At 43.9% G+C, this 23494-nt stretch overlaps 1 protein-coding gene across 1 annotated transcript in view; it reads left to right on the forward strand.

The window, feature by feature from the left end:
• Positions 1-23494, forward strand: part of DOCK2 (dedicator of cytokinesis 2) — a 418871-nt gene that overhangs the window by 318419 nt on the left and 76958 nt on the right. The window contains exons 29-31 of the mRNA XM_028163781.2: positions 1711-1809; positions 4343-4437; positions 15582-15660. Of these exons, the coding sequence (XP_028019582.2) occupies positions 1711-1809; positions 4343-4437; positions 15582-15660 (273 nt within the window). The remainder of the gene's footprint in view (positions 1-1710; positions 1810-4342; positions 4438-15581; positions 15661-23494) is intronic.

Raw genomic sequence — 23494 nt, forward strand, 5'->3', positions numbered from 1 at the left:
CTGCATGTTTTCTGAACATTTATGGTGCACGCGTGTGGTGGTCACTGGCAGGCAGAGCTGGCTTCCCAGGCGTGTGACCTGGCCCGGTGCTCAGAAGGACCCTGTGGCTGTCTTGAAAATCTGAAGAATTTTTACAAGGACTCTTTAATTTTCATTTTGTTCTGAGCCCCACAGATGGCACAGCTGGTCCTGCTGACTGGGAAAGCATTTTATCCCTAACGTCCTAATTGAAAAGAACCTAGAAGCAAATGAGAATCTGTATCTTTGGGAGTTACTTTTGGGGATGTGAACTTGAAGAACATTCAGTTACCCAAAAGACTTCCTGTGGAGGAATGCAGAAGGAGCTTCCTGGGGACATCAAGGCTGTTCCTTCCACCACTGTCACTGAACTGTAACCCTGTCATCTGGGAGGATTTTTTTGTTTTCACACTATTTTTTTTTTTTGTCTTTTAGTTTTATTTTTTTTTAACAAAGACAGCAGTTTGTGATACAAATATAATACTTGGTTCAGACATAACACGTCCAGGCCCACCTCTCTGGTGTGTGTTAGGTCTGACACCCTTCAGAAGTGGGGTTTCCTGGAGACACCTGCATCACGCCAAGCTGCCCATCTTCCACAGGCCTGCCCGTGACAGTGGGACTTCCTTTGGTTAAGATGGCAGCCCAGTGGACTCTTGTGGGAGACACTCTTGAGTGGCTTCTCCCAGCTGGTGGATTTATGGTCAGTACTTCCTTTACCAGGTTCCCAGAGTAGATCCCTCTAAATTCTGCTTTCAGACACCAGCCCTGACAGAAAGTGCCACGCTGGTACAGACTTATAAAATCTGGGAGAGAAGAAGCAGAAGAGGGTGTGGTGATGTGTTCTGGTGCATGAAAGGGTGTGGTTCTTGCTTCTCTGATCCCGTGGATCCTTTCAGACCCACTTCCTCTCCACGTCCTTGCGTTGATTTCCCTCTTGTCTGAATCTCTCTGGCACTTGATCTGCTTCGCTGATCAAAGTCTTGTACTTTTTTCCTCATGGTTGTTAATCTTGCTTTCCCAACTAGATCATGAACTCCTGAGAGCAAGGACTACCTCTTCTCATTTCTTTTATCGTCCGTGGCCCTTAGCAAGTACTTGTGCCCTGCAGCTGCTGGCTTCTCACTGACTGATTCATGGTCCAACAATTGATGCTCTTGTAGGGAACTTCAGTGTGTTCAGGGCACCATGGGAGCCATTTGATCCTTCTGATACACCTCTCAGGGTGGATACAGATGGGTTATTGTCCCACTTTACAGATGGAACAGTTGGAGATTAGACATGTAAAATTATTTACCAGAAAATCACACTGTGTCCAGAATCTTGATACAGGCTGGATCTCCTGACATTAATACAGTGCTCTTTTCCCAATGTACAAGCAGCTGGAGAGGTAATGAATAGGACCCTTATTGTCTATATCTGGAGCTCCTATTATAGTCCTAGTCATGTAATAGGTGTTCAATAAATGCTTTTTGGATGAATGAGCTGATGAATGAGCCATAAGGAGACATTTACTCTTAGGGAAATTTCACATGCTCATCTGCTAAGGAGAAATTCTCCATCCCTGGGGAACCTTTTTATACTCACCTGGGATAGAGAGGTGTTTTCCGGTCTGAAGTCAAGTAATTGAAGAAGATGAATCTCATGGTCCTCTCTCCACTGTTTCATGGCATTTTTCTTTATTTCTTGCAGAGTCACTTTGTGGCATGTATGACAGCCATCTTAAACCAGATGGGTGACCAGCACTATTCCTTCTATATTGAGACATTCCAGACCAGCTCTGAACTTGTGGTGAGTCTATAGGATGCTCTGGGGCAGTGTTGGGGAGACGCGTTACACAAAAGATTCTTGAGAGTTTAGGGCACGAATGTCTTCCTGTGCACCTGGAGTATGTGTGGGTCTAAGTTTGCAGGCATGTTTGTGTGATTCCCTGTTTCTCACTCCCATTTAGGCTTGTAAATATCACTTCTGGGTCACATCTTCTGTCCATGTCATACGTGAGCCCTGGGTGCCTAGTCTACATATGCCTGAAAACCAGTATTTGTTGATGAATCACGGACATTTGGAGGCTTAAGAGCATGAGTGTTGGAGTCCCACAGTCTTGGGTTTGAATCCAGGGTTTGTCACCCGCCAGCTGAGCAAGTTAACTTTAACATTTCTTAAGCCTCCGTTTACCCATCTGTAAAGTAGGGATCATATCATTTATGTCACAGGGCTGTGACGGGATTAAATGAGAGCACAGTAGCTCTCACACTGTAAGAGTCCACTAAAAGTTAGCTATTATTACATTATAATAACGAACGCATAGAGAAAGTTGGCCTCTGAGCCCCTTTCTTCTTCTAACCTCTCAGGGCTCGTTTGCTAGGACGGTCTGCCTGCGGCGGGTGGCCTGTGGGCCCGCCCCTCTGCAGCAGATGACATCATCAACATAAAGCCCAGCCCGGGCTGTCCCAGGGTGTAGTCGTCCCTTTGCCCTCAGTATGGTCAGCTTTGTCACTGTCTCCTTACTGTTGCCAGATTCAGGGGTTCTGCTACCAGGGGCTCACTTTTAACTCTCCTTGAAGGAAGCAAGGGCACCAGAATTGGACCAACCTCAGAGAGTAGCCCACAAAAAGAATCAATAGGAAGCCAGTGTCCTGCCCCTTCATCCATTTAGCTTTGAGAAGGTCTCCTAACTGGAGTAGGATTGGCAAGAAATGGAACCTCTTTCCGGATATACAAAAAAATGAAACAAAAGGAAAGCTAAACAACCCAAGATTTCTCCCCCTCAAGTTCTCTATGTTACGTGACATGGAAATAGAAAGATTGGATTCCTAATTTTTGGTTCTCAGTGGAAGGAAGGGCGGGAAGGATGGTAGGAAAGGGAATTGTTATGTATTAAATTTTACACTTCTTATGTAATCCTCCAACAGTATGGCATAGGTGTTAGTAGTCACATTTTACAAGTCTGCAAGCTGCTTGCTCAAGACCACACAACAGTATGTGGCAGAGAGAGGATGTGAACCTCAGCTCCAGCCCTTACACCGTGCTGCATCTTCTCATTCAGAAGCCAGGCTTTCCATCTGTGAGGCAGAGGTCTTCTCCATTCCCACAGGAAGGGAGTGTGCCTGTGACGATATCCACACCTCCCCAGGTGACGTCAAGGATGAACGATTATACTCACCATCGTCATCCTCGAGCACTTAGTGAACACTTACAGTGGGCCAGACTCTGTGTGGAGCATCTCATAGACAGTGTGCACTTAATCAACCCTTTGAGGTAGATGTTACCCCATTCTGCTAATGCGGAAACTGGGACTTAAAGCATTGAGGTAATTTTCCCTAGAAGCAATGATTGCTAGAAAGGAACCAATCTCATTTCCAGAATTTTGCAGTTTAGCTTAAAGCAGTGATTTTCAAATTATATTTCTCCTAGCCTCACTATCTTCTACCATAAACACACACACGCACACACAGGCATGCGTGCATGCACACACACTTCAACCAGAGCTGTTTTCTACTTTTATCTATTTTATGTATTAGGTTCCAGGTAAGATTGTCTCTGAACAAAGAATTCTGCTATTAAAATAATCTGAAAACCACTGGCTTAAGGAAAGAACTCTGAACAGGTTTCCTATGGATTTTAATTTTACCTTAAGCAAACAGGCTGGATGCCTTCATTTCCTGTAGCTCAGGAGGATGCCAGTGGTTCTGGTCTTTGCTATCTAGATTTGTCTTGAATTTGTGTTCTCCAAAGGTAGAGAACAAGTTTGATCCACTGAAAAATCTGATGGGGCATGTTGAGGTCCACTTTGAACCTCTTCAAAGGAGAAGGAGAGAATCCCTGTCATGTTTCCTCTAAGCTGCTTGTTCACGTGCCTATGACATATGAATTAGCTGTGTTTACAGTACAGTAATTAGATGTTCATTTTAATAATAGTTTGTTTGCTCAATGGCCTGAGATGCATTCATATAGTGTAGATCATTTCCTCCTCAAATACATATTTGGAAAGATGATTATAAAATTGCCACATCAATGAATGCATTTACTTCTTTACTCCCAAAGACAGAATTAATAGTGCTTTATTTTGAGAGTGTTTTCACATTCCATATTCATGTTCCATTTGTATTTGTGAAACAGTCTCCCGGTAACAAATCGTAAGATTTCATTAAAAAATCCACTCTATTGGTTTCATTGGATTTACTTAACAAAAGGCTGTACCCCTTCCCTTTCTGCACCTCCAAAAAATAATAAAGGAAAAATTTGAACAGCCAACAAGATCGGGGCCCTTCCAGTCATTTCCTGTAAAGCAAAATGACAGGTGTGTTTTGCTTTACTATTGCAGGACTTCTTGATGGAGACATTCATCATGTTCAAGGACCTCATTGGGAAAAATGTGTATCCTGTAGACTGGATGGCCATGAGTATGGTTCAGAACAGGTGAGCTGCCGCCTGCTTCCAAACAGCCCCGTCATCTCAGCACTCACTTTCCAGTGCACTGGTAGAGACAGAAAGTGGGGATAGTTTCTCCCTGGTGAAAATAAGTCGAAGTGCCACAGACCCTTTCTTTCTACATTTAACCCCCAGGGAATTGCTCACCGATCTTGAGCTATTTATTTATTTACTATTATTTATTCCTTTTTATATACTGAACTGGCTACTCCCTACCTTCTCCATTCTTCAAAGACTAGTTAAAATGTACTTTGTCTTTGAAGCCTTCCCTAAACTCTTGAGACAGGAGAGCTTAAGGTCAGTCTTATTAAAATTGTATTATTTTAAATTTATTCAAAACAATAAAATATATTCTGTGACATGCAGTAGAATAAGTTTAGGCAGCACTGGATTACACAGCTTTGAACAGCTTTCTGTGCTGCAGGACTTCCCAGAGCCTTTAGTATGCTAATGGGATGCTCTAAGAGAAAGATTTAGGATACAGCATTTCACAGATTTACTTGCCCATTGAAACATTTGGCGTGAATATATTTATGTCTCCGTGTGTATATATAATACTTATTAGCATCTCATAGAATACCAGAGTAACCCAAGTATAGCTCAGATCCCACATGGCCCAGTACCACAATAGATAAGAGTAACTGTGAGCAATTTCAGTCTTTAATGCTTTCTCTCAAATCATGTCATTTCGTCAAAATGAAGTTCAAGTCATAACACTCAGCAATATTATCTAATATTCCCTTTCTCCATTCTTCTGTCTCTCTCAGTATCTCTCCTATCCTGTGGTTTACCCAAGTCTCTCTCAGAACCTTATCCTCAATTCCTATCCACAAACTCCTTTAAAACTGGGGTCTTCTAGGCTCCTTTCTTTCCTTTCTCTCTCACTTTCCTTTGGCTTCTTATATTTGTTTTAGGTCCTTCCCATGGAAACCCCTTCACTCTACACTGGCTGGAAGTTTTCTCTCTCTCTACCTATTGTCCTCGTTTTGTATCACAAGAGCCAAGAATTGACTGGCAAAGGCAGAAATATCCTGAGAGGGTAGAAGAAGAGGAGAAGTTGAAGATCCCGCAAAGGCGGGATCCTCTTTAGTGGGAGGCAAAGAGGGAAAACTATAAACATTAATAAGTTTGTCATTGGATACAGTCTGGGAATTTCTATCTCATGTATGCCTAGGATCTTACTCTAGTCCCAGATGGCCTCCATCCCTTACTCTTCTGTCCTCTGAAAAACTGCTCTTCCACTACTTAGATGCCTAAGTGCCTAGCCAAGTGACTTTACAGACACACTTGCTCTTGGGGCCAGCTTTAGGGGCTGGTGAAGGGGAGGAGAGGTTTGTCAAGGCAGAAAGAGATAGCTATCTGTGCATTGTTGCTTATGGTGGGAGGTGGATAATCAGCACAGCAACAAAAATGTAAGAATTCTTAGCTTGGGCTTACATTGCCCTGATTCTCCCTGTTCACATCACTCAGGTGGGAGGCTGGCTTAAAGCGTTGGTGGGAATTAGGCCAGGCCACGTTATAGATGAGAGGCAGGTATCTCCCTAGCCCTTCTGTCAGGACCAGCTTCCTGAGTAGGCAACCTGTGTAGTTGTATATGACCTTGCACTCTGAAGGGTCCTGCTGTCACCATCTTGAATTCTTCATAATTTTTGGACTAGGAGACTTGCATTTTCACTGTGCACTGAGCTCAACAAATTATGTAGTTGGTTGTACCTCACATCAGTGTCCAGTCATCTGTGTTTGGAAGAAGCCAGCTCCCAAACTGCGTGCAAATCCCTTCACTGTTTGCCAGCTGGTCAGTAATGTCTTGGGGTTTTGCCAAATTACATGAAGCACCCAGGTGAGTCATCTCCGACTCACCCTACATTTCAGATACACTCAACTATTCACTGTTGCCTACTGTTTCATACTTCTCGTGACTCTGCATAAACTATGACTCTCCTCCTTTCTAGACCAAACTCAACATGAAAGCATCTTTCAAATTCTTGTCCATGTAATTTCTTCTTTGTGGATCCTTCTGGGACTCCTTTATGGTAGGAGAATGTGTTCCCTCCTCTTTGTTTACATACACACCCATATTATAACACTTACCCCACTGTACTATAATTATCTCTTTATATGACTATTTCTGCCACTAGAGAATGGGCTTCCTGAAGGCAAGCACTATGTCCAATTTATCTCTGTGTTTCTAACTCCTGGCACAGAACCTGACATTCATAAACATGTGTAAGGAACTCTGTGTATCCAATGGGTACTTATTTTTTAAAGTTTTTAAAAATATTTTAATTTTATTGGAGTATAGTTGATTTACAATGTTGTGTTAGTTTCAGGTGTACAGCAAAGTGCTTCAGTTATACATATACATATATTCATTCTTTTTTAGATTCTTTTCTCATATAGGTTATCACAGAATATTGAATAGAGTTCCCTGTGCTATACAGTAGGTCTTTGTTGTTATCTATCTTATATATTGTAGTGTGTGTGTTTGTTCATCCCAAGCTCCTGATTTAGCCCTCCCCCCTACATTTCCCCTGTGGTAACAATGGGTACTTATTGATTAGGATTTTTTTTTAAGAAATTCAATTCAAATTTGCCTAAACAGAAAGAGAATGTATTGGCTCAGACAACTGAAAGAGCCCAGGGTTATGGCTGCAGGCATGGATGTATCTAGGTACTCAAACAGTGTTGTAGGGAATCTGTATCTCTACCTCTGCCCTTTCCTCTGTTGGCTTCATTCTTAGGCAGATGCTCTCTTTGCAGTGGAAACCTGGCTATAGAAGTTCCAGAAATATGTCTTGTTGGATTAGCAGCCCCAGTAGAAAGAAAAAGCCTCTTCTTCAATAGGTACAGCAAAATTTCCCAGACTAATCTTGAGCTACATGCCTATCCATAACCTCTGTGGCCAGGAGAATGAAATACGCTATTTCATCAGGCTTGGGTCATACGACCCACCTTTGGAACTGGGGAGGCTGCTGGTTAGTTCTACCCAAACCACAAAGTCTGGGAGCAAAGGGGGAGGCTGGGGGAGTAATTCTTCAAAGGAAAATCTGAGAGTTATTACCAGGAGGAGAAATGGATGATGGGCAGGCAAATAAATGCACAGACATCTACTACTGATACAGGGTCAGGAGGATGGAAGCCCAGAGAGGCTGGAGCCCTGACCAGGGCAACATCCCCTTCTGAGCTGCCAACAGTCATCCTGGAGGAAATATGTAGAAGTGCTTTGAAGGACTATCCCTACCTGAAATCCCACAGACTTTAGTCTTTTTGGGGGGGACCGGCCCATAGAGATGATGCAATAATCCTTGTTTCTTTATACCTACAAAATCAGAATATAATTTTCTAAGGGACCTAAGAAAATGGAATTGTCTCCTAAATAGAAACATTTGTATCTCTAAAGGATCTGCTGAGTACTTAAGTCTCTACATTTGAAATAAGTTAGACTCAGAAACACAGCCTGGGTTTCAGACTTCTTAGTTCTGCCACCTTCTCTTTCTTGGGAAGTCATTTAACCTCTTGGAACCTCGGTTTTCTGACTGCAAATTAGGGATAATTATATCCATTTCGTGGTATTTTTTTGTGAGGATAGAATGAGTTACTCCTTAGCACAGTGCTGGTACCTGGGAGGAACTCAGTGAATGGGAGCATTGCAGACACAAATGTAGCCTTGGAGTAGAGAAGCATGTGCCTAGTGTCGACCAGAAAAGATGACTGTTTTTCTCCCTGCAGGCATATAGCTTAGGTTGTAGACTTCCTTCATCTTCTGGCCACAGTGATCTCTTCCATTTACAGAGCACCTGAAATTTTTTTCACGATTGTTGCATCTTGTGTGGTGTTATGATAGCTAACATGTATTACACACCTAGATCCACCCCTATTGTAAATACTTTACACGTATTCGCTCCTTTAATCTTTGCAACAACTTTATGATGTAGAACTGTTATAATCCACATTTTATACCTGAGGAAACTGAAGCACAGAATAGATGAATAACTTACTCAGTGTTGTATTACTAGCAAAAGAACAGAGAAGTCAGGCAGTCAGAGCCCATGTTCTTCATCTCTACTGCTTCATCCTGTAAAATAGTGAGGCTTGTATTATTAAGTGCATTGTAAGGATGTGCAAACTGCATATTTATTGGCTCAGATAACTTAAAGAGGCCCAAAGAGGTAGCTTTCACAAAGTCATGCAGCTAGTTAATGAAAGATTTCAACATAAATTGGACAAACGGAACCTATACCATGGTTGAGCCCAGATCACTATTCCCCAGAATGTCATTTTCTCTTCTCTAAAAATATGCATCCTAAGCTCCATTCATTCACGTGGACAAGGTGAACTTCGTATGTTGGTTAGTCTGTATGTTATAACACCTTTCTTCCTTTCTTTTCTTTCCTCCTCTTCTTCCTTCCTTCCTTCCCTCCCTGTTACTTATATTTTTATGATTTTCTGTTTTTATAATTTCCCTATTATCACTTGTTATTTGTGCACGTATGAATGTATGTATTAGTCATATATAATTTATCTATCTGCTTGTTGGAGGAGGGAATGGAGTTTTGCAGATTTGATTGTCTCCTCAGCTGTGTACTGTTTGTGTATGCAAACGTGGTGACATGTCTACTGCAAGGAATACCTCCTGTTAGAGCCTTCTTCTTATTGGTAAGATGCAACATTCAGTAAGATCTGATGTACGCGACATGGTTAATTTTTAAATGATCAAGTTCTTTGTAATATTGTAAATGAACAAAATATGCCTAGGAACCTCTTTTCCCCTCCTCCATCTGCACCTCAATCTGGAAATTCAACATTTTGGGCAGGGAGCAAGTGGTGACCGTTGGGGATTTATACGCATCCCTAAAGCTTCTCTAAATGGAATCAATCAACACATACATATTGAGTGTCCCGGGCATCCAGAGCCCATCTACGCCATGGCCCCAGAAGGCAGGGTGCTTACAGTCTTGTTGGTGAGACGGTAAATATGCCCATGGAAATATGACCAAGCGCTGCAGAACTGTAGTGAGTTCAGAGCACAGAGTTCAGAGCACAGAGAAGTTAGGATTTATGACTGCCTAGGTTCGAACCATCTTATAGTTATGTTACCTCTGGTAAAGTTACTTAACCACTCTGGACTCTGTTTTCCCACTGTAAAATGGGGTACTAATAAGACCTATCACAAAGGATTTTTGTGAGGATCAAAATGAAATAATATGCATAAAGTAGTTACAATAGTGTTTAGCAAGCATTTCATAAATGTGAGCTATTATTTTTGTTCTCACATTCCTATGATCTGGGAATATCCAATATATTTCACAGAAGAGGCACATCTGGGCTGGATCTCGTCTACCTTACTGGTGACATATTGCAAGGTCTAATATTGTCTCCAGCACGCACTAGGCACATAGTAGGGTCACAATAGTTGACCCTGGGAAGTTGAACAGGGCATTGCTCAGCAATCTGCTGGCAGCTCCATCAGTGCGCTGACAGTCGTTGACACCCGCTTCCCCTTTCTCCTACCTACGTTAATTTGTGCTGCCTACTTCCTTTCTGTAGACCTCATCTCCTCCAAAACGTATCATCCAGAAGAAGGCCTCTCCATGGGTTTTAGAGCCAGCAGGGCACATCTAATCCTGATGTCCAGCTGGCCACGGGATTCCAGTCCCAGAAGTCTGCTGCACCCCTAACTAGAATCCAGAATCACTTGAGAAGGGTCAGGGGCACTTGGGGTGGGCCGTGCCCTGACCCTGAGCTGGAATCCTCTGATACACTCTAGCCTCTTGGTGCGTGGAGCCCTTGTGTGTTGTGAGGGAAGCTGCTTAAAGGCTCTGGGAGAATCGCTTTTTCACTGCTTCTAGGGGAGGAATAAGGACTCCCTTCTTCTGGCCACCTCTTTTATCTCCATCTTCACGTTTTGACCAGTAGAATCAACTACATCCCATGAATCACAGCCCAAAGGGGAATGGGATTCAGGGAGGCCCTCTCTCTACCTTCGGCATTCTCACTGGAAAGGGCATGTCCACCTCCGGTTCCCTCTTTCATTCACATCATGCAACCTGTGGGCATGGGTTGGTTGTCACACTGGAGTGTTCTCAGCTTCGGGTCCTCCTGCCTCAGAGCTACAAGGTGGCTGGGCAGTTAAGGATAATGATAACCACACAAGTGACACTTATTAAGGACTCCTGTGTACTAAGGCCCTGGGCCACCAGCTTCATTCACTGCATCTCATTTCATCTTCACACACGGCTCGTCATACCGATGGGGCAGCTGAGAGTACCAGAGGCAAAGCAACAAGCTCAAGACCGCAGCAAGGAAGAGTAGCGAGTGGGAATGTGCCCCAGGCAGGCTTGCTGTAGCTCCTGCAGGAGTCTGTGTGCACCTTCCATTACTGCATCCAATCCAAGGGCTGATGCATATGGCGCATAGGTCTATTCAGGACACGAACATAGGAACTCTCAGTTGCCTCCAGTAATGAGGATTTGTTCTGTTACATGAAGAGAGGTAGGAAGCTGGGAACCTGGTCCAGTGGCTGCAGTGAGCTTCATGTGGAGCAGTTTTCAGGATACCAACCTCAGGTATCCTCGGGTACCAAGCTCCCTTTCTGCCAGCTTCTTCCTACTCACAGCAGCTGACTTCTCTTGCAGTATGGCTTTTGCTTCCTCACAGAATTATCTGCTCATGGCTTCTACTCAGGGCAGGGTTCGTTGCATTCTCCCTGGTTGTCCTGCTTTTGAAGTGTCTAAAAGGGTTTGATTTACTACTATCCAGGCTTGGGTGCCCCCACTGGTACCCATATGATTACCCATGGGCTTCTGGTCAGCCCATGGAAGACTGCCTGAGTCAAGTGTTTGTTCTGGGCCCTGTCAGCTGTGGGCAGGGCAGCAGGATAATGGGGACTAAGTGGGAAGGGGCTCTGTGCCTTGTGGGCATGAGTAGGAGCATGCCCAGTGCCAAAACACCATGCAGGCTGGCCTTCAGAGGAGCCGGTATATCTTGCTGGTTAATTGCAAAGGCTTTAAAGAAGGACAGACCTGAGATTGGGTGGACTCTGCTGCTTATTAGCTGTGTGAATGTGCGGAAATTTTTTGATCTTTCCAGTGCTCAGTTTCCTCTTCTGTTAAATGGGTGCAACAGTAACACCTACTTCAGTTTGTAGGATTAAATGAAACAAAGTCTGTAGAGCACTTGGCACAGGTTATATGCATGAAAACATGAGACTCCCATCACTGTCATTATTAACAAGGTGAGCTCACAGCTTGGGTTGAACAGAATTACAGAGATTTCTTTGTGAACAGAATAGCATGGTGGTTAAATACCAAGGTTCTGAAGGCAGCATAACTTTGTTTAAATCCTGGTTCCACATGTGTTGGCTGGGTTCTTGGGAAAGTTACCTAAACTCACATCTCTAAAAGGCAAACAAGATCTAACTCGGAGAGTTAATGTGAGAATTTAAAAAGGTGGGAAAAAAACACGGAAGAAATCCATGCAAAGTACTTAGCGCAGAGCCTGGCCCATCGTTGGTAACCATGACTGTGGTTATTATTCATTTTTTTAGAGGCTGCTAAGCATCACGCATGAAATGCAGGAAATGTTAGGTTGATATTTGATCATGAACTTTGTTTTCAACACATCAAGATCATTTTTGAAAGTAACAGAAAAAGTTGAGTGTGTTTTCATTCTAACCCACTTCAACATATTAATGCTTAGGCTTTAAGTACAATTATTTTTTTTTAAAGAATACGAAAGACATACTTTTCCAAACCCATAGTGGGAAACCAAAGTTAAGTGATACTCTGATTTCCAGAGGGTGGCTGCAGAAGAATCCAGAGACAGGGAGGAGCCTTGATTTACTTCAGCCCCTATCTGCCACCCAGTCCCCCCATCAGCACAGGGGGCTAATCATTCCTGGTTACTGGGCTGGCCTTTGTGAGCCAGAGGCAGGTTTAGGTTGACAATCAAAATAATAACTGTTACGCAAACTACTGAGAATGTGCAAAACCCCTCATTTTGGTATCATATTAGACTGTCTGTTTATACATAATTTGATAGCCACTCAATGCATTTCCATCTGGGGAATCCGATACTAATCTTTAAGAAGAAAATATAGATGTTTTTTCGAAGACATATTAGCAAATGACAGAATAACAAAACCAAAGAAATCTCACCTTGTGGCAGCCTGATGGGGTGGAGGGTTTTGTGGGATTTGTATTTCCTGTCTTTACATGGTCCTGCTGGCTGCAACTTGTCCTCTGACTGTCCATTTTGCTGTCGGTACCTGCCTTTGGAAAAAGAATGAAGCAACCCAAAGGGGTCTGGGCGGCCATAGCTACCATGTTACTATTGTCACCATGTGGCAGGCGCTGTGCTCAGCACTTACCATACATTTGCCAGTACACCCTGCGGGGACCCTGTGAAAGGGGTTACATTGCTGCTGTTTCACAAAAACGGAAACTTAGTGTCAAACACGATATTAACATGTCCCAAATCCACACAGCTGGGAAGTGGCAAAGCCAGAAATCACATCCAGTTTTGTGTGTGTGTGTGTGTGTGTGTGTGTGTGTGTGTGTGTGTGTGTACAAATCTTGTGATCCTGATAACAGGATGCATTGCCTTCTTTGTTCAACAAATATTTATAGGTGAGGTTTTCAGAGGTGATGAAGAAGAGAGCCCAGTGCTACTGAAAATTAGTCCTTGGGCCACCTTTATCTATATGTCTTAGGTCTGTTTGCTACTTTACATTTAAACAAGGTTTTGTAACTTTCAAAGCTTTTTTATGTACATTTTCTCTTTCTGGCTTCTAACAGATGGATGTTATACAAAGTCGAATAATGAAGTGCTGATCTTTAAAAAAAAAAACAAAACAAAAACCAAATATTTAGTGTTTAATGAACATCTAGCCCAGCTTCCTAACAAGCAACGCCTGATGAAGCACATGCTATAGTTGCCTTTCCCACACTCGTGGCCCACCCAAAATATACCTGCAGCTTCGGTGGACATTTCCCATGCATCCTGAGAGCTTCCTACTTCTTTCATTCTCTGGGCTTTCTCTGGCTACAGGAGAGTTCTCAGCCCACCTGCAGGGCAGGCCAGAAGTGCTAGGGATTTAATGTCCGTAAGAGCAACTTTCAACCAGGGAGGGGCTGGTATTAATGGGTAAATAACCCAGGACACTTCTGATGCTCAAGTATGTTCAATACAGTCTAAACTCAGAAGTTCCCGTGCAGAACTGAGTCCCAGTTATTATCCAAAGCAATAACCTGCTGATAAACACTTCCTTTTACTGGCTTCCCATGGGTAGCCAAATAGACATTTTCCCTGGACCAGCCACTCAGTAGAGAAATTATTGATTGTCCACTGTTAATCAAAAATTATAGACAGTAGTACAGGGAAGATCTGGCCCCTCCCCTTTTAGATTTTACAAATACACACACACAGTGGAGACTTGGGCACAGTTGGGCATGTAGCAGTTTGGGAGGTGACTGCAAAAATCCAGGACAGAAATGATGGTGACTTGGTTCAGGTCAGTGGCAGTGAGTGACGAGAAGTAGTTGAATTTGGATATATTTTGAAAGTAATGCTAAGAGGTTTTGCTGACAGGTCAGGTGTAGGCTGTGAGAGGAAGAGGAGAGTAGAGGATGCTAAGTCCCCCTACCCCTTGAGCAACTGGAAGAATGGAGTTGTTTGTAACTTAGATGGGAAGACGACAGAAAGAAGGCAGGTAATAGGAGTCAAGCTTTTGACATGTATGCTTGAAATTCCTATTAGTCATCCAAGTGAAGGTATAGAGCAGAGAGCTGGAATGCAAGCTGGAGCTCAGGGGAAAGGCCAGGGATGAAGATATAAAATTTGGGAGTCAGAGGCATGTAGATTGGAGAGTAGATGAGATCATGGAGGGAGTCTCTGATTTCAAGAAAAGTACAGTCTAGTTGGAGGAGACAGTCGTTACTGAGTCACACAAATAACTCATTCGCAGACCATGATGAAGTCTGGAAAGGCAGTTGCACTGACTGTCCTCTGGGGGCCTGAAAGATGCAGCAGACCCTGCGCTGAAACGATTAGAAGGAGGGAGCATTCTATACAAAGGAAGAATACAGCTATGAACTCAGAAAACAACCAGAAGCACAAAGTAATAGTGAGAAATGATTCTAGCAAAGAAGGTGGGGTCCAATCATGGAGAGCATTGATGGTCAAGAGAAAGAGTTTAGATTTCTCCTGTGGGCAGTGGGGAGCCACTGAGGCGGGTGATCGACAGGATTGGAACTGTTCCATAGGGCAACTCACTCTAGAGGTTGAAAGGGTGAGAGATAAGAGGCTGTAAGACCAGAGAGTAGGGAGGAAGGAGAGGAGGGGCTGGATGGGAAGACATTTAAGAAGAAACACAATTTGACAACAGGTAACAAAATGTTCAATACATGTAAGATTTGATCAGCATTACCATCTCGAGAAGAAGAGTGGAGAAGAGGTATATGTGGGAGGTACAAGGCACACATAGAAGAGTGATCACTGAAACACTGTTTATAACAGAAAATGCTGAGAAGCAACGTAAAGGTCCATCAATAAAAGACTGATGCAATACACTGTGATACATCTATACAATAGAATGCTCTTCAGTGATTAAAAGGGATGATATATATCTGAATTCACTGGCATGAAAGGAACACACAATTTATTGTTGAGTAAAAGAGGCTGTGAAACAGAATTTATCGTTTAACCCCATTTATCAAAATGCTATCTTTATAATATCGTTTGTGTATATACGTCTAGGGAGACCTTTGAAATTATGTTTGTCAAAATGTCAGTGATGGTTTTCCCCAGATGATAGGATTGCTGGTGTGTCGTTTGTTCGTTTATTTATTTGATTTGGGAGGAGGCAATATTTCTATCTTCCTGCATGGCATGAATTTTCTGCCACAAGCTTGTAACAGTTTAAACAAGAGACAATACAGATTTACTAAAGGAAGTCAAACAGACAGGACAGGGCAAACATGGCCCCAGGTCTACAGTGAGAGCAGGTGTTAATGTGGGTCAACGAACCTCTTCCTTGGGTCTTTGGAACTAAAGGAACTTCAGTCTGAAGCATGGGGGAGGGGTGTCTGGGGTAGCGTGCTCAGATGGCCTGGTGACCTTCTCCCTTCTTCCAGGGTCTTCCTGAGAGCTATCAACAAGTTTGCAGAAACCATGAACCAGAAGTTCCTGGAAAACACGAACTTTGAGTTTCAGGTGAGTGTGAGGCGCCAGACTTGCCCTTGGAGTGCCCTGGCCGGGCTGCTCCAGCAATCTGGGCTAATTGCTCCACCAGACACATCCCAGAACACTCGGAAGCTATGCCTGTGTCTCTGGCTGTTTCCACAGAGCGGTGGTGGGGAGGGGGGAGGGAGGGAAGTACTCAGCGTTTGGAACCAGGCCCTTGATTAAATAGTCATCAACTGAGCAGCATATGCAAATGTGACCGTATGATGTATCTTGTGCTGAAGAGGAGACTTGCATTCATTCATTGTCAAAGTGGATGCCACCTTTTAAAAATGTATTACTTTTTTTTTTACTTTTTTATTCACTGGAGCCTAGAAAAGCAGCCATTCTCAGATACTGAAAGATAAAGCTCACGAGTACATTTCTGTGACTTTCTGATTCCTCCAGAAATCACTTTTAGTGCTCAGACAAGACCTGGGAACTCTGTGAGATTCAGGGGCCTCAAAGCATGCCCCTGGGGCAGACAGGGCGACACATCTGCTCAGGGCCCAGGCAAGAAGAACCAACTCTTCAAAGCCTTGTGGACAAGTTCAGGTTGCTACCTCTGGCTGGAGGTGTGAGAGAGGGGACCCTTAAAAGGGGATCCCCCCTCCAGGGAAGCCTCTGACCCCCAGGATCTCTCACAGCACAAGCTTAGGGAGTGGCCAGCAAGCTGGGGCGATGGCTTTTTCTGCCTGCTCGTCTGGGGTTTCAGTTCTTGTCTGGGCTCTGGCCTCTGACCAGCCGAGGAACCTCAGGCAAGGCCTGGACTGCATCCGTGCCTCAGCTGACTCATCTGTAAAATGCTCACAACACCTCCCCTCGCTACTTCGTAGGGTTTTTCCAGAACAGGAACGTACCAAGGCACTTGCTAGGGGAACTCACGTGTAAGGAAGGTCCCAACAGTTTCCGATCAAACACTTCCTCCTCCAAGAGGCCTCCCCTGCCTGATTCCTCTCTGAAGGTCCCCTAACAGCCCCATGGCCACTGTGTGTCACCACTTAGCCTGCTCTAGTCTCTTCATAGCACTCCATGCTATCTTTCTTTCTTTTTTTTTTTAATTTTTTTTAATTTTTATTTTATTTTATTTTTAATTTTACTTATTTATTTATTTATGGCTGTGTTGGGTCTTCGTTTCTGTGCGAGGGCTTTCTCTACTTGCGGCAAGCGGGGGCCACTCTTCATCGCGGTGCGCGGGCCTCTCACTATCGCGGCCTCTCTTGTTGTGGAGCACAGGCTCCAGACGCGCAGGCTCAGTAGTTGTGGCTCACGGGCCCAGTTGCTCCGCGGCACGTGGGATCTTCCCAGACCAGGGCTCGAACCCGTGTCCCCTGCATTGGCAGGCAGATTCTCAACCACTGCGCCACCAGGGAAGCCCCTCCATGCTATCTTTCTTATTTGCCTACATGCCCGTTCTCTTTCTTTTCTCTGGTAGAAGGTAAGCTTCGGGAGTGTGAAGACCTGTACTTACAGGGAGTCTATGCTGTGTTCCTGGCTCATAGTAGGTCTCCTTGGGGAGGTGATGCCTGGGCTGAGGTCTGTGAGATCCGCTCTGCTAGACAGCACCGGCCTATAAATACTTAATAAATGTTATCTTTGAATAAGATTCTCTCCCACTACCTTGCATTTAAATCAGGCAACTGAACTATAATGATAATGATGATGAAAAGAATAGTTGCCATTTTCTGACAGCATTGTGCGTGCAGATCTCACAAGAAGCACTTTAGGCGTTATCTTTCTCAGTCCTTATTACAGCTACCCTACAAGGTAGTTACCGTGACTGTTACTTTCTCTACTGGAGGGCTGTGGACACTAAGACTCCCAGGCGATGAGCAGACAGCCTGAAGTCACACAGCGTGTCAGTGCAGAGGTGGGACGAAAGCACAGCAGCGGCTGGCACCAGAGCCTGCAGATCACTGCAGCCACGTGCTAGAGGTAGAGGTGCACCACCACACTGGGTTGACTGCTTGGCAGGGTCTGCGTGAGAGTTCTAAATCTTTGACACGGAAACAAAACATGTCACTTTGGCTGTTTGAATCAGGAGACGTGTTTGTTCCCCTTCCAAATGTGGCCCAGGTGCCTGCAGGCTCTGGTTACGAGTACGATCAGGGGAGTTAACAAGGCCATTGCTTTTTTGGAGGGGCAGCTCGGAACAACACACCTAGGGGCCAGTGGCAAGGCAGTGTTTGGGCCATAAAACTGTTGACTGGTTTGTTCATCTCTTTCCGTGGGCGTTGGTAATTATAGCCTCGGACCTGATTTCCTGACTCTGGCTCTCCTCCATGGTCTTAGGGGGGTACTTTCCAAGAGAAGCTCAGCTTTAGTCCTTCATGCCATTCTTTTAGGTTTTATCCAGTTTTCCTGAAAGAAAATCTGCATCTGAGAGTGGCCCAGAGAAGTGGGGGTTTCATACATGGAAGGTTTGAGCTCATGAGCTGTGTGGCTTTAGGCAAATTACTTCACCTCTCTGTGCCTCGGTGTCCTCAACATCAAATTATGACACTAATAGTAGCTACTTCACTGGATCGTTGAGAGGATTCAGTGAATTAATTCGTGTAAAATACCTAGAAGAATGCCAGGAACATGGTAGCTGGTTAATAAATGTTAGCTCATTATAATTACAATAATTATCATTTTGATGTGATGATGATGACAGTGGTGGTGGTCCTAAATGTGTCAGGTCTGGGAACGCATATGTCAGTCCTCAGCAAACAGGACAGTAGGGAGGCATCTTTCTGGTCACCACAACACTGCCTAGGGCTCTCACACCCACAAGATTTGTAAAACGGGAAAGTGGCCAACATTACAAAATGAAATGTCTCTTTTTCGAATGAGACTTCCACATATATTTAGTGGGAAGCACTCAAGGACAGGATCATTCTTCAAACTTATCTTTGTTCTCCTACCTTCTCCTCACTTGTGTGAGAATGGATTTGTTCTCTGTACCCTGCCTGGAACATGCCTTGTTTTCTTCTTACGGTTTCATTAATTATGCATTTAATATCAGCAGGAACAGTATCCACCACTAAGCGCAGTTGGCCTTGCCAGCTGCTGCCCAGAGGAGGGACAGGTACAATGAGATTATCCCTAATATCTTTTCCAGAGCTGTGGTTTTATGATTCAAAGGGCAAAAAGCAAGAAGCTCTGTGGGTGCCATTCTGTAGGTGACAAGACCTGGGAATTAGACAAATGATGTTTCCTGCTTGGGACTTAAAAAATTTGCATTCCCAGGCCCTATTCAAGATGCTGGGCCTTGAGATTCACATCTGTTTTCATGGTCAGGGAAGACCAAGAGAGGATTTCGAGTTTAACTCAGTGAGAATTTTTGTTTAAGAGCAATTCTCATGAGTCCAGGCTGTTGCAACATGCCTTGAGAAATTCAGAAGCAAAACAGAACACTGCCCTGCCTTCAAGGATCTTGGGGTCTCAATAGCAGACTGTAAATCCATCTTCTAGCATCCAAGCTTTTGAAGAAGGTGACTAACCTTTATTAGGCATCGACTTAGGGCATTTTGATCCTTACCATAACCCTGTTAGGTTGGGATATACCCATTTTACTGGTGAAGAAACTGAGCTTCAGAGAAGTGGTTGACTTTCCTGTTAAAGGTCATCTAACTATTAAGTGGGTCTTCTGGGATTCAACCCCAGGCCTGTCTGCAATACTCAAGCTCTTTTCACTCTTCTGCACTGTCTCTTAGGAACAGGGTGCCTTTCGGATCTAGGAGACAGCTCTATGTAGCTCCAGAAACAGTCTGCCCTTGTTAGCTTTTGCTGGCTGTGGGACAGGGAGCTCTTCAATGATTGGCTGCAGAATTAGACTCTCCATGTTGGAAACTCTGATTGGTCCAGGAATCAGTGGTTGCACTTCAGATGTGTTCTTTGGCTCCAAATAATTTTTTTCCATCTTAGGTGGCTGTCTGATTGCTACTAAGACCGTTCTCTCTACTTGGGAAGCTATAATTGGCTCTGCCTTTGGTAATTCCAGCCTTAGTCTTGAGGCATTTCTGGATCAGCTTCTGGGCACCAGACCACCTTGGGATCATTTTTAAACCTGTACTGGAGACCCTGTGAAATGAAAAGCTTCCAGAATATTCCCAGCCATTGGTGGAGGAATGAGGGCAGGCTTGGTCTTTATAATGGGAAATGTAACCAGTGATGGCAAAAAACATGAGAGAGGGAGCACAGACACAGAGGGAGCACTCATTGACACCTTGAAGAGGCCCACAGCACTACGCACAGGGAGGTCATGGCAGGACGCCTCCACCAGGCAGGAAGATGGTCACATGCTTGGGGACAGCTTCTGCGGCCCTGCCTGCTTCAGCTTGAGGACCCTAGACAACCTCTGGACTGATGTTCCCAACCTGAATCTGTAGTTGGAAACTTTTACTCCCAGAATCAATGGCATCTTCAGAATGGCCATGGCAACTGGGCCTTTGCACCACAGAGGTGGGTATGCTGACTGCATTTCAGCAACCCTGGGTGTTGGGTCCTTTTTTTTTAAAATAAGAATTTGGGGTAAATAATAATTCAAGGCCATTGAGAAAGAAACTTATAGGATCAGACATTCTTGATGTCTCTGCTGTAAAGATATCTGATGAACCAGTGGAAAACTGGACCAACGACAAAGGCTAACAAGAACCAAGAAAGAAGAAGAGCAATTTTAGCAGAAGAGCAGGGTGGTTAAAGAATGCCAGTTCTGGAGACAGATACACTTGGATTCAAATGTCAGCTTCATCGTTTTGTAACTGTGTGACCTTGGGCAAGTTATTCAACCTCTCTGGGCCTCAGTTCCCTGTTCTCTAAAATGGGGAGAATCATAATACCAATAGCATAGTTTCTGGGGAGGATTTAACAAGAACACATGCGGCATGCTGGGCTCATTAATGAACTCATTCAACAAATATTTCCTGAGTACATGTTGGGTTAGACATGATCCTAGCCACTGGATATACAACAGGGAATAAAAAAATGAGGTTCTTGCTTGCATGATGCTTACATCCAGTAGAGGAGACAGAAAATAAATTAGTTCTGCTTAAAATATGTCATGAATCCTGTGAACAGGGTGTAATGAGGGCAAATAATGGATGGATCTACTTTAGTCCAGGCGGGCTGGGAAGGCGTCCCCTGGAAGTGATTTTTGAACTGAGATCAAAAGGCTGAGTAGGGGGCCGTCCCTGGTGGCGCAGTGGTTGAGAATCTGCCTGCCAATGCAGGGGACACGGGTTCGAGCCCTGGTCTGGGAAGATCCCACATGCCGCGGAGCAACTGGGCCCGTGAGCCACAGCTGCTGAGCCTGTGCGTCTGGAGCCTGTGCTCCACAACAAGGAGGCCGCGATGGTGAGAGGCCCACGCACCGCGATGAAGAGTGGCCCCAGCTCGCCACAACTGGAGAAGGCCCTCGCACAGAAACGAGGACCCAGCACAGCCAAAAATAAATAAATAAATTTATAAAAAAAAAAAAAAAGAAACCCAGAAAAGTCATTTCTAAAAAAAAAAAAAACAAAAAAAAGTCTGAGTAGGAGTTTACTAGGTAGCAATTTCCTCATTTTGTCCTTATAAGTACCCCCTTTAGATACTATCTAAAGTCTCAGAGAGGCAGGGTAACTTGCCCATGACAATGGAGCTTGTAATTGGATTGGAATTCTGGAAGGTAACCTGACAGTATCTATGAAAACAAACAACAAAGACAACACAAACAATAACAATATCTGCATAGACCCTGTGCCTTAGCAGTTCCACGTCTAGGAATGTATACTACATAACAGTCTCTCATGCATAAAGATATATAAACAAGAATGTTGATTACAGCACCAGTGCTAAAGAAGAAAAAAGTTGGAGTCAAGCTAAATGTCTATAAATAGGAAATTGGTTACAATTAAAGTACATTCTTAGAGCAGAAGACCATGCAGCAATAAAAGAGAATGAAGCAGATCTGTATATGCTAATGTGGAAACATCTGCAAGAAATATTGATGAGAGAAAAAAGCAAAGTATAGCAGACTATTAAGAAAAGATGTCTATATATATATGTTTGTTTATACACAAAAATTTTTGGAAGGATATCCAGGAAATTGTTAGCAACATTTTCTTCTGAGGAATTAGACTAGGGTCCAAGGTAGGATGGAAAATAACTTTTTATTATTTAATCTTTTCAGTCATTTAATTTTTTTTACTGTGTGCATATTACATTTATAATTTTTGAGAGTTAATTAAAAATAGCTGAATTCTAATTACATCCACTAGCGGTATGACTGGGTGGGTGGTTAATTTATCTGGATCTCACTGTTTACGTCTGTGAAGTAATAGATTTGGACCAGATGACCCTGAAATTTATTCCAGCTTTAACCTTCTATTGTCCTACGATTTCAAAATATGAAATTCCCAATCAGATATCACCTTACTTCTTCCCCAGGGAAAAGGAACCCGTGTGTTTTGCCAAAGATTCTGTGGCTTCTCTGAGCCATCCAGGCTGGGCTCTTAATAAAATGCCACCGGGCAGCTTGGGCCAGGGAGGAAAGAAAAATCTGGGATCTTTGGAAACAACTGGAGAATCTCTCTAACAAAATGGTGATCGATAAATAAATATTTTCTGGAGCACAGCTGTATTCGAGCCATCGTACTGAATTTAGCATTAGGGATACAAATAAGTAGAAGCCAGAACCCTTGGTACTGGTGGAACTTACAATCGGAAAAGACAGGGCTTACAAATGCTCTACGACCAGCACTTATAACAATCCTTTATGGTAGTTACCATTATTTTTTCCATTTTACAAGTAAGAAAAATGAGGCTCAGAAAGGTCAAGTAACTAGCCAAAGACAGCTCAGCTAGTAAGAGAGAGACTGGTATCCATTCCCTAGTCTGTGATACACTGATGCATGTGCTCTTAACCACTGGATGATCCTGTCACGGGAAGTGAGTGGAGCACAAGGTCAGGTGCGGAACGATGGACCCACGTCTGTGGTTGCACCTACTAAATGCTCCTGAAATCCGGAAGGGCTGAGCAGACCTGATGTGCTCTGCCTTCTGGGAAGGCCTCATGAAGGAAGTGGGTCTCGAGCTGGGCTTTGATGAAAGGATGGAAGTTAGATGCTGCAGGTGTGAGAGCCACTGTGAGCAAAGCCACGGAGACCAAGATGCTTGTGTTCTATCTGTGAGTCTGAGCAGATCAGCCCCTCCCCCTCCCCTGGAAGAGGCAGTTTGCTGAGGGAGAAGACACTGGAAATTGCCTGAAAAGCCAGGTTAGTTCATTTGGTTCTGATTCTTCAGGAGCAAGAGTCAAGGAAGATGCAGGCAAGAAGTATCATGAGTGCCCAGCCGTGTCTAGTTGTGGCCACTGTTCAGCTCTCAGGCACTGGACAGAGCCACTGACCATGACGGCCTTCCCTCAGTTCCAAAGTTGGACCCACAGAGCCTCATGGGCAGAACTGGGCAGGGGCTGTGGGTGAGATACTTAAGGGCACCATTTCTGATCCACTAAGAAGAAGAAGCAGTGGATCTATGGTCTCATGGTCCACAAAGATCTTCAAGGAGAGAAGTCAAAAGAAAATCAGGTGCACTCCTAAGTATATACCCAAGAGAACTGAAAACATACATCCACACAAAAACTCATATGTAGATGTTCATAGCAGCATTATCCATAATAGCCAAAAGGTGGAAACAAACCAAATGTCCATCATGGATAAACAAAATGTGGTATATCCATATATATTTATACCCAGAATAGTACTCAGCAATAAACAGAAATGAAGTACTGACACCTGTGACAACGTGGATGAACCTTGAAAACGTCATGCTTAGTGAAAGGAGCCAGACACTAAAGAAAGGT

Source organism: Balaenoptera acutorostrata, chromosome 2, assembly GCF_949987535.1.
Source record: "Balaenoptera acutorostrata chromosome 2, mBalAcu1.1, whole genome shotgun sequence".
Lineage (NCBI taxonomy): Eukaryota > Metazoa > Chordata > Mammalia > Artiodactyla > Balaenopteridae > Balaenoptera > Balaenoptera acutorostrata.